This window comes from Lethenteron reissneri, unplaced genomic scaffold (assembly GCF_015708825.2).
Source record: "Lethenteron reissneri isolate LAM-NWPU_2019-01 unplaced genomic scaffold, ASM1570882v1 scaffold_212, whole genome shotgun sequence".
NCBI classification, from domain to species: Eukaryota; Metazoa; Chordata; class Hyperoartia; order Petromyzontiformes; family Petromyzontidae; genus Lethenteron; species Lethenteron reissneri.
The window spans coordinates 29,220-41,678 of record NW_026891734.1 but is presented as its reverse complement, the minus strand read 5'-3'; the positions used below and the strand labels follow the sequence as shown (position 1 = coordinate 41,678).

The 12,459-nt window shown below is 45.6% G+C and overlaps 1 protein-coding gene across 1 annotated transcript; it reads right to left on the bottom strand.

The window, feature by feature from the left end:
- Nucleotides 1-3,918: 3,918 nt before the first annotated feature.
- On the bottom strand, nucleotides 3,919-6,909 carry LOC133339708 (interferon-induced very large GTPase 1-like). The gene is given in 3 exon segments (XM_061547861.1): nucleotides 3,919-4,497; nucleotides 5,860-6,075; nucleotides 6,078-6,909. Coding segments are annotated over 3 exon segments (1,623 nt in total). The 5' UTR covers nucleotides 6,906-6,909.
- Nucleotides 6,910-12,459: the final 5,550 nt, after the last annotated feature.

The window sequence follows — 12,459 nt, the reverse complement described above, 5'->3', positions numbered from 1 at the left end:
CCAGCTAGCTTCCACACAGCGTTATGCAACCAATGAAAATATATTGCTGCTCGACTGATTCGGAGTGAGACCTCTGCTGTCAAACCGAAGCTGGTCATGAGCACACTGCCCAGGTATGGGAAACTCTCCACTCACTCCACAACTGCCCCATCACCAATTGGTAGTTGTGGGGGGTGGAGTGTCCGATGGTACAAAATACCCAAGCAGGTGCTTAGTACACCAGCCCACAGGGGATTATTGTGTCCGTCCGTCGTGCATCCAAAAATGGGAGGGGTGGGGCTGGGTGGAGAGGGGAGGGTGGGGAGGGGCTGGGTGGGGAGGGTGGGGAGGGGCTGGGTGGGGAGGGGCTGGTCATCCCATGCTGCCCTTATAAAACTGAACGTTTAACCTACTCACGCTGGCTTGTGCCCACCCTCACAGTCGGCCATATTTGCGGAATACACCACGCCACCATTCACCCTGGCCATTGACCGAGCAACCCAACGTTCCTTCCAGCTCCCTCAGCAGGAATGTGTTTTGGTGGGGATGATGGTAAGGCCCCACCTCTTAGTGGCATGCTCCAGGTTCAGCAGCAGCACCTCCAACTCTCTCTGAGTAAGCGGCAAATACCAGATCATCGGCATACATAACGTGGTTGATCAATACGGAGCAATCCCTTGACCACACCCGGGCATCGATCAACCTCCCATGGTATCTGTACCAGATGAAAATTCCTTCGGTACAGCCATAAAAGGCTTCACAAACTATGTTGTCAAAATAGATGTTAAACAATGTGGGAGCCAGAGGACATCCCTTTTGCACCCCAAGGTGTTCAGGGAATGTCTCCGACTCCCGGCCACGTAGTTTTAACCCGGGCCTGCTCACCATCATGAAGGTCCTTAATGATCGTGAGCAGAGGGTCAGGGACTCCGAAAGCACGAAGGATAATCCAGAGCCCAGGCCTACCGATGGTATCATATGCCTTGACCAGGTCAATAAAGCAAAGATGTCGGTTTTGTTGGAATTCCCTACACCTCTGCTGTAGCAGACGGACAGAAAATATGGCATCTGTGCAGGACCGCCCATTCCTGAAACCGCATTGGGGCTCCGCAAGCCTCTCCTCAGCATGCCTAGCAAGGCGATGTTGAATAATCCTTGTCAGTACCTTTCCATGTCTGTGCGGTCCCCCTTCTTAAAGAGGGGGACCACCAGGGCATCCTTCCAATCCTGCGGAACCCGTCCAGAGGCCCAGACTGTTATTATGATGTCATGTAGGGCAGTCTGTACACAAACGTCATCTTCCCTCAGCATTTCGCTTGGGAGATCATCTCTGCCCGGTGCCTTTCCTGGCCTCAGACTCTGGATCGCTTTTAGTACCTCAACAGATGGCACCTTAGTGCACTAAAACACATACAAAGATGTACAAACATACAAATATCAACAAAAACACACACGTACACTCAAAACGTACACACCAGTGTGATAAGCGTCCTAAAATAAATCTTAACCAGGGCAAGTAACACCACCTCATATCTCAGGTCATATATTTGGATACTTGTACGTGGTTGCCAGCCAATGCTTGATCCAGAGAAATAACAATATCCAAAAGTGTGCTCGCATGTTACAGGAACGCACCATGCTCCTAGTGCCTCACATGCTTGGTGGGTGGGGGTGGAGCAGTAGCGTTGTTCTGTTTCATGTGGATGAAAGATTACGACAAATCAACCAAACCAGCAGTGCTATGGAGGGGTCGTGTTTAATCACCTGAAGTAACAATTCGCAAATAAATTGAAGCGTAATTTGAAAACCAATTAGGTCTTACAATTTAAGAATTGCGTACATTCTTACGCCATAAACATGATTAATAAATTGATATACAAGCAATTAAAGCTATCATAAAAAAAAATAGAATCATACATTTTCGGTTCATCTCACAAATCATAACATTACAATGACAATATTTGGTATCTTAAAATATGTTTGAAAAGTCCCTCTCAAAAGTTGAGCAAGGTGATTGTCCCAGTTGTGTCACGATTCTTCAGAGGTGGTCTCAGGCTGGACTTGTCCAGGTTCCAATGGTTAGTTTCTTCTCCGGAGTGGGCATGGAATGGAGGTGTAGGGTGATGATTCTGGCAAATGGGTGCCTATGCATTACTGAGCTGGGGCCTTTGTGTTGAGGATGATTGTGACGATGAGTGTCATGGTAGTTGAGGCTGGAAGCTGGATCGAATTAAACAGATGGTGGATACAAATGCTAACTTGTACAGTGCATGTTAGTCTCCAAGGCGGTTGATGATGTAGAGAATCACTCTGGCTGAAGTGCTGACAACGAGTGTGTAACTGGGTTTTGTGACAGTGCATATGTTTTTGGGTAGTGGTTATATGCAGGATTAATGAGTCTTGAGACACGCGAGATGGCTGGGTAGGATGCGTGGGTGTTGCATGGGTCCGTAGATAGGAGCCAGATTCGGGGTTGTTCTGGCCTGGGATGATTCCAACAGAGGCAGTACCAGAGTCCCGGCTTTCAGTCCCTGGCTCGCTCAAGGAGGCGCCAGTGGAAGCTGGGATCAGTCAGTTGGGTCGCTGTGTGCCAGCAGAGTGCGAAGGATCTAGGTAGGTCCCTTTGGGTAACTCCAGCAGTGATGGAGATATCACAACATGAGGTTCAACGAGTCAAAAACATTACAAGGTAGAGAGTAAGTATTAGTGTACATCTAGAAAGTAAATAATTCACCGAGATCCACGTCCCTGCACGGACTTTGCTCTTAAAACGTTAGCAACACGTACATTCTTACACCATGAACATGAATAATATATTGACATACAAGCTATTAAAGCTATAAATTTTTTTTTTATACATTTTCGGTTCACTCACAAAATCACAAGATTACAATGACATTATACAGGTAGGAACAACAGGTTCCACACTGCCCACCAGGGATTATTTGTCTGTCTGTCGTGCATATGGGGAGGAGAGGGTGGGGGGTGAGAGGGTGGGGCTGGGTGGGGTGGGGCTGGTCACCCCGCGGTGCCCGTATAAAACGCAACGTTTAACCTACACACTACACTATACACGACACGACACACAACAATTATACAGGTAGGAACAACAGGTTCCACACTGCCCACCAGGTATGAATTGTCTGTCTGTCGTGCACGAATGCGCTGTCCAACCAAGTTCCCACCTGCCAACTCCAAAGGAACGTGTTTTGGTATCTAAAAAAAATGTTTGAAAAATCCCTCTCAAAAGTTAGCAAGGTGATTTACCGAGTGCAGTGACGGACATGCTGGTCTTGTCCGACACTATCACCATACAGGAGCAGAATTTGGCAAATTGATCCCCATGAATACTGGTCCTCTGAGGCGGGATTGTCGAGGTCATTTTAGGGGGAGAGTTGTTTTTATTATAATTTTATATAAAGAGAGGCCTCGGTGAGAAAATATGGTGGGGAAAGTGAAGAAGTGATTTTGCCAGGTAAAACGGTTTCAGACCGATAGAGAAAATGTTCAAAAGATGAAAAGTGTGATAAAGGTCCTCGGTGTATAACAATCGAATCGATTGTGAGGCGATTGAGGATGACTTTTATTATATGCGCTCAAAGTAGGAGTGTAGAGAAAAGGTCATTTATACGGGATCATTTGACTCGACTGGGAATTGAGTGCGAATCTGTGTGTGAGGTTGGGGGTTTGGAGAGATGTTTTTTTTTATCCCAGTAACGTTTAATAAACGGTGTGAAATATATAGAATAGGTTCGATGGTAATACATCGAATACAGTCGATGGCAACCTTCATAACATTCAAAAGTGGGTTCATATTTTCCTTTTTCCCGTATTTTTCTTGCAAGTTTTTTTTCCACAGCTTCCTTTGTTACACGATCCAATTCTGCTGGGAATTTTGCTGCTTTGGTTCCATACTTCTTGGCAAGTTTTTCATTGTATTTATACAAAACAAACTTCCAAATTGGTGGCTCCGGGTGGAAAGTCCCAAGATTTGTAATAGTCATTAACTTCACGATAGTTCCTGTACTCATACCACTCTCCCTTAGTATCCTCGTTAGTGAACGAGTGTGCTTCTAGATACGAGTATTTGCTCTTTGCCACAGACGTTGTGCATACATTGACGATCAGAGTTCCGTCACTACACTTCCTGCCGCACAGCCCTTGAGGGTAATGCATCGCTGCCCCGTGCTCCCTGTGAGCACTGCCGCCACGGTCACAAGGGGCCTTGCACAAGGGACAAAGTTGCCCACAGCCAGACACAGTCTTGAATATCTCTTCATGTGGCTTCACTGGCATTTCATCCAATAACGTGTTAAGGTTTTCCAAGCCACACAAATCTTTCATAATTTCGGAGCTCACTCGCTTAATTCCTTCACAAACTTCTTTTTTAAACTCTTTGATCTTGTCTGGGTTTTCAAGAGTGTGGGGTCCCACAACTTGAAGAAAGTCAAATTTCATGACCATGTCTTTTATGAGATTAGATTTTAGTTTTTCTAACAAATCAGCCACTTCTTGGTTCTTTCGGTAAAGTCACGTAGAAGGGAAGTAATAAAATAACAGATTATGTGTTCCGTTTCTTTTAATATCGCTTCGTTAAATTTTTCCATGATCCCATCTAGAATAGGTTGTACATAGCATTGGATGTTATAGGGCTTCTCTTTTTTCTTTTCATCCATTTGTGTGCAATGCTCTACGATGAGACCCTTTTTCACTAACTTAATGAAGCCGTTGGAGTCGTGGATGAAACTGGTTAAGGTGTCAAAGTTGTCTCCGTTCAGTAGGGACGACAAAATAGTCGCTTGAAGTGCTTTACGATTTGAAAGAACAATGTTTGTCCTCATTTTCCAGACAATAATTGTCCCTAATTGTTCCTTCAGAACTGCCAAGAATGCGGGTTTAAGGCATCCATCACAAAGGGCGATAACATTTCTTTGTTTTCCATCTTCAGTTTTACACATTGATGTCAGCAAATTGCAATATGATCTTTTAATCTCTTCAAGTCGAGTCGATGGGTCGTTTTGCTTAAGAAAATGCTCGTGTTGCTTTGTGAAAGGTTCGATGGCAATGGAGCAAACATACATCTTGATGTCTATTACGAAACATTTGCTGTATTGTTTGTTATCATCGGGTGTGTTTTTCAAAATCAAATCTACGTGCTGCAGCAGTTCATCACAGTAAGCTGGCCAGTAATCTGTGGCAGCATGTGCTTTGGTTTTTATGAATTGTTTGCATTTATCAATAATGTCACTGGAGAGATTTACAATGCTGTCTAGTGCAGTTTTTTCTTCAAATGACTTTGCTTTACTATGCATTCCACTGTAGTGGGTTTTAATTGTCTTAAAATCTTCTCTTCCCATATCAGGCCAAGAACAACTTTGCAACCTTTCCTTGAAAAGACTTGCATCCGTCTTTGTCAAAGAAAGCAATGCTTTTGCCATGTCACGTTCCACGTCACATTCTTGCAATGTAATTCTCTTGAGATCAGAAACCGTTTCAGACCAAATTACATTAAATGTCTTCTGAAGTTCCTCTTCGTCCAATCCTTTGTCAGAATGTGTGCAGTTTTCCAAGACCCTTTTAACTTTCCCGCCTATAGTTTGTTTGTACTGCGTTTCTACATTTCTGTAAGATTCTAGGCATTCATGTGTATCGATGCACTCCTTGCATTTGCCAAGAGTCTCATTTGACACCACAGAGCATAATTGTTGAACACTAATGAGAAAATTCCTTCTTGTATTTCTCAACAAGGCTGTTTTTTTCATAAACCTTCTTAAAATAATCTGACAAACATTCCTTAAATTTACATTCTTCTTTGAACACTTCATCATCAACATCTTTTTCGAAGCTTCTTTTCAAATTTAGAAGCTCTTCATGTGATGCACGCTTTACTTTATTGGACACATTTTGCATCCAGGAAATCATATTCATACGAAGATTTAATTCCCATCCTGTATATGCAGAGCATAACATGTTGTATGCTTCAAGAACAAGAAAGTTCCGGAAATGGAAGACGTATGTTTCTTTTTTCATTGCAGTCCACATCGTCTTTATCCATCCACTGATTTCTGGAAACGTGTAAATGTTTCCCAACTTTGCACGTTTTTTTTGCATTTTTCTAGGAGGTGTTTTTTTAGTTTCCATACCTCATCACTATATGTACAATTGACCCGAGCCATATATGAACCACCAGCCCGGAGTCCAGGGATGTACCATTTGTCGTTTTCTGCATCATAATCTATAACATCAGTGAAGCGTTTATAATACATCGATTTTTCTTCCATTTTTGCAGCTGCCTCAGTCATCTCGTTCAGTATCTGAAGAAGACGTTCCTGGTCCTGTTTATTCTTCTCATGAGCAGAGACGCCTCCACTATTCTGATGAACAAACACGCAGCTGGGTTTCTTTCCACCTTCAGTCATTCTCAAAAAAGCGTGAACAACAATCTGCAGAATGTCTTTCATTTCTTCTGCATTTTCCATCTTGACATTAAGAATAGTAGCATTGCCGATCCCAATACCCAGTGTTGCTAGCTCATTGTCATGCTCATAGCTGTTTTCGAGTGTTGCCAGCTCAAGTGCTTTTAACCCTTCTGTGTCGATCACCAGGATGAACTCAAACCCGAGCTCTTCTGTTAATTCATTGTCAATGCGGAGGAGCTGCATGAATGCGCCGCGTGTACAGCGACCAGAACTCACTGCGAACTGCAGCCCAAACATGGTGTTGAGCAGCGTGGACTTCCCTGAGCTCTGCACGCCCAGCACAGACAGCACAAATATGCGGGGGTCTCGTTTCAGAATGTTGTTTACTTCACCTAACAGAATGTTATTTACTTCTTCGAACACGTCTGTGACCCAGTCAATGGGAATGCATCCAGCGTCTCCATCTAGGAGCTCCATGGGAAATCCATCCAGAAACAAATGTGCCATACGAGTTGAAGCTCTTTGCTTATGTCATGAGCACCACATGCATTGACGTTTTTATTTTCTTCACGCATTGTTTTTCTTGTTTTATCATTCAGTTCAAGTTCCAGCCCGTGTAAGAATAGCTTATACTCCTCTTCATCAAATTTAGAATGTTTTGAAATAAATTCTGTCATTGTTGGTGAAATCCGTTTCATTTGTTCAAGGCGGAGATTTAGTTTTTTTGTTTTCAATTTGTTCGTATATTCAAGACCGCTTCCCTTCTTCAATCGGCACAATTCTTTTTCTGTGTCTGACCATTTGTGCCACAACTTTTCACCTTGACAAGGAAAACAGTTTTCACGGACACCATTACAGGCTCCCATTTTTTGCATAATATCTTTGATCGCTTCTGCACTCGTTTGACCTTTTATGTTATTTGCATCAATTTTTATATTTAAATCTGTGACACTTTTAGATATCCTTTTCAGATTATTTGTGATAGTACAGCGATTTAATACAGCCTTCAAGAGCTCACGAAAAATGTTGCTAATGATAACCTTGTTCTTTTTCTCTAAATCACATATATTTTCATCCTGAACACCCAGTTCATCTAACGTTTTCTCTAAGAGTTCATCTGTTTCATCATTTTCAGCTGTATTTTTCAGCCAAAACATTTTTGAATTTGAATGAAAATATCTGGTTACAAATTTTTGTTCATTTTCTCCAAAATTTTCAATCAGAATAACCATTGCATCACAGGCCTTTTTCAGAAATTTGAATTGAGTCGGGCTCTCTCTGACATCGCCTCGGAGATTTAACACTGCAAATGTCTGACCAAAGATCTGAACTTTTATCCCCAGGTGGAAAATAGAAACTTATTTCCACAAGTCCATTTGAAATTTGTCTGAGAGAATTGCCACCTTGCATGTCTCGATGAATGAATATATCTGCTTTGTCATTGCTCAGGATTGAGTTGAGCAGCTCTGATTTAGAGATGCTGGACCCACCAAGCCGTACAAACGCTATCATAGGCATGGGTACAACAGACATCGAATCCTCGGTGTAGCCTTTTGTGGCCAGTTTATAGTGGGGTCCCCATATGTGAACGACTGATTGCATGGCCTGCACTAAAAATGTGATATTTCCTTCATTCAAGTCGGGTAAGAGCAGCGGCAAAGCAAACTGACACTGTGACATCTTCACCATGAGTGCCTGCTGTAAAAAGGTGTCAGAGCACAGAAACAGTGCGGTTATTAAATCCAATATGTCAATAGAATTTGATGTTCTTGATTTGCCTACTCGATTGGACCTACATCGAGAATTAGAAGTTGTTTTAGAAGTGTCTTGTACAAGCGTCTCCCTTTTGGAGAATTCAGTGGACCTGGATAAAGAATTTGCCCTCAGCAAATTATTAATAAAATGCAAAGGCACGTCCTTGAGGCACTTAGGTTTTTCTTCAGAAAGGGTCCCTTTAGATATTTGTAAAGCTTTGGCAAGCGTCCATTTCTGTGGGTAGAACTTCATTAAATCCAAATCCATCAGAAGTGTTTGAAAACTTGTGTTCTTCATTGGTGTTTGTACTTCTTTCGCAGGATTCACAGCACGATTGTCGATATCGACATGTTTGATTGCTGGAACAGACCGAAGCACATGTTGCATTTAAGGATAATTTCAGGCAATGATGCCTTGCCTCATTTAAATTCCCTTATGTTTTCATATTATATCTCCATCATAAGTTAATCAATCTCTCTTTACCCATCTTTGATCATATTCAGTGGTAGATTCACTGTACTCCAGCCTGGTCCGGGAGTTTAAGCAACAAAACTGCTGGATGCACAATTTAATCATTCAATGCACATCCTAACCCCGGATCTTGTTATGGTGAACAATCTGCCACCAAATACTCGCAGAGACATGCAAACTACAAAAACGCATCTCCGGCCTTTAGCATTCCTCAAAGACACAGGTTTAACTATCAGCTGCATCAGAACAGTTATAGTCCAATGTGCACATCTAGTGACATTCGTAAACATTTCACTTTCAAAATTGGTCCCTTGGTCTGCATGCAACCTTGCCACAAATCGATAAACACAAAACTCCTGGTCCACAGTTTCCTTTCCATTTGTTATGCCATTCTTGTTCATGCAAGAGATCGCATGTGCCAATTTCATCGATGTGACACATTTTCCAGTTTCAAAATTACGAAAAAATATAAGAATAGGCTTCACCTTTTCTGATAATAAAACAGGTGTTAAGATGCTCAAACACGAAATATATTCACATGAAAGAGGATTGGCTGTTAATAATAACCTGTGGCATTCAAATTAAACTTGTGGAGTTCCATTGGGGTAGTACAAAGGCTGCGTACCTCCTGTCGTCATCCTCGTGCATAGAGCTGTTGTAGAACCTTAAGTACTACCGCATGATGGACCTCGCATGTTGTCCCCTAAAGCCACCATTGTACACCGGTTAAGGCAGATGGTGTACATCCTTAAATGGTCCATGTGTTTGGATGACTCTTAGTCCTTATATTATCAGGTAAACCTCTGCCTCTAAAACGGTAATCCCTTCAGCAAGATCTACAATCTTTTTTTCCTCCAGTATTCCGCCTTACCCTTCAAATGCAGCAGCAGAATACTTTAATATGCTGCAGACGAGAATGAGATCATCTACATCTACTTTGCCAGGTACCACTAGGGTCAGCAAAAGTAGTTCTACACCGTTAATGCATATGTAATAAACCTTCTCGAGACGGCTCTTGGAATCAGTCCTTTATTTTCCACTTCCACAGTTTACACTCACACTCCCCGTTGCTGGCAGGCAACGGGAAGCGGGCAGACAGTCAGCTAAGTCGCACGCCACGTGGCACCCAGAGCCCCGTACGTGCGTGGCTCCTGCTCTCGTCGTTCCCAGGTCTGTTCCCGACTCCTCCGCCTCTCCCCCTTTTAACCCCTGGGTCACGTGGTACCCCTAAGCCAATCCTCAGTAGTCAGCGTCGAACATTCCAGATCATTCCCCGTCAACTCCCGGGACCACGCCTCTGATCCGGCTTCCCATTAGCCGAGGCCAAGATCGGCCAAGCCAATCACCTTAGCTAGCATGCCGTGATCACGCCGAGGCCATGCTCCCGGGCTCTCCCCTCATTGGCTACAAAGCGGGACCGGCAAGCCGATCACCACATGAGCCATACATGGCTCTCATTACATCACCCCCCCCCCCCCCCCGGTGAAAAAAATCAGCCGTCTCGGCTGGGAAAAAGGGTGATTATCCGATTCCATAAAATTGCTTATTAGGGCGCCAAGACGCATTTAACAATAAAAGGGTGAAATGGCGTCAATGCGCCAAACAACACTTAAAAACAGAATCACCCATGAACAATCAGACATACATTAGGGCGCCCCTGCAGCGCAGTAACAACAGAGAAGGGACAGCAAGACAATCAGACGCTAACAAAACGGGAGAGATTTAGATCGCGTACGCGACGCGGGACCCTCTCCGCTTCCTGCGCACGGTCGCCTTGCCGCTGGTTTGACAGGAGGTGGTAGGCGTGAATAAGAAGATTGTTCATTTTCGGTCATATCCAGGGCAGGTCCCGTTGGAGGGGGGACGGCGGGGGTTTCCTCAGCCCTCAAAACCTGTTCATCTGCAGGGGGCACAACACAGTCCCGCTGGGGATCAACGGGCGAGGCAAGCGGCGTAATCGGCACAGCAGATCCCGGCAGGTCAGGAAGTGGAGATGAGGGATCGGCACGCGGACTAACATAGGGTTTAAGTCGCGACGAATGGACATACCACCGACGTTTTCCGTACTGGACGTGAACACTCTGCGGATTTCGAATGTCTACCAACGTCACAGGCCCCCGCCAAGGCCTGTGCAGTTAAGGGGATGTGCCTGCCGGCACCTGAGGGCAGTGGAGCCATGCTAGGTCGCCCACCGACCAGGGCATGTGAGTACGCGATCGGCGCGCATACCTCTCGTTCCTTGCCTACGTACGGGCCGTCGCACATCTGGCGGCCTCTCGCGCCTCAGTAACCCGTTCCAGCGAGTCCCGTACGTGATCAGGCAAGGAACGGGACGGTTGTTTACTCGGCGTACCCAGTTGCACATCAATGGGTGGTACATTCTCACGGCCGTACATCAGAAAAAATGGTGAATATCCCGTGGACGCGTGCGGAACCATGCGGTACGCCGCTAAGACGCCCGGTATGTGCAAGTCCCAATCGGTTTGCTTTTCACTCACCGTGTGACAAAGCATAGCCGAGAGGGTGCGGTTGAATCGTTCCACCATGCCATCCGTTTGCGGATGGTACGGGGAAGTGCGGATCTTCTTCGTGCCCAGCGCATCGCAAACCTCTTTGAGCAATTTGGAGAAGTTACGTCCCTGATCTGTGAGCAGCCTCTCGGGTGCTCTCTTATCCATGACGTACCCGTTCAAGAAAGCATCGGTGATGGATGCGGCCGTCTGGTCGGGCAGAGGCCAGGCCATCGGCCATCGAGAAAAATATTCTACTCCAACCAGGAGGTACTTATTGCCCCTAGCCGATGGAGGGAACGGGCCCAGAATGTCCAGAGCAACTAATTCGTTTATTCGGGACACCTCAATGGAACGTAATGGCGGCACATACTGTTTCCGAGGCCGTTTTCTCTTCGCACAATCCTGGCATGAGCGGACAAAGTCATCAACGTCTGCCGTCATGCCGGGCCAAAAACAATCTTTTTGCATTGCGGCCAAAGTCTTCTGCACACCGAGGTGCATCAATTTGTCAGCGTGCAGAGTGCGAAGCAGGTCATAGCGAAGGGAAGTAGGCACGACCAAGCTGTGGTCGGTCAGGCAACCCGTCGGTACACATCAAGAGTCCTGCCCGGCCTCGGAACATCCGCCACTTCCATCCCGCCAATTGAGCTTTTTGTTTGCTGATCAATTTCCGCAGCGGAGCCAGCGAGGTATCGGCCTCCTGCTCGCGTAGCCAGACCGAGTGCGGCAGCTGCAGGGTATCATCAGTGTCCACCGACACCTCTTGGTTGTCCTCGTCCGCTGTCGCCCACATAACCGGACATGGCGAGGTGATCGGCGCCGCGTAGCGGTGCATACCCGTCAGACAAGTGCACGGGGGAACGGGTGGTAGCCTGGAGAGCGCATCAGCGTTAGCGTGGCGGGCACCCTTACGATACGTAATATCGAAGGAAAATTCCTGTAATGATTCCAACCACCAAGCCAATTGGCCTGATGGCTGGTCCAATTTTAAGGAGTATTGCAAAGCCACGTGATCAGTGCAACGAGGAATTTCCTTCCATACAGGTACGGCCATACAGGCGGACAAAATACACAATTGCCAAAAGTTCCCGCCTCGTCACACAATACCGTGTTTCTGCAGGGAACAGAACCCTGCTGCCGTAAGCAACCACCCGCTCAACCCCGTCTTTACGTTGCGATAAAACGGCCCCGATGCCGATATCGCTAGCATCCGTGTCCAGGATGAACGGCTGTGAAAAATTCGGGTAATCGAGCGTAGGCGCCGTAGCGAGGTGATCCCGAAGCAAGTGAAAAGAGCTTTCCTCCTCCGGGCCCCATTTAAA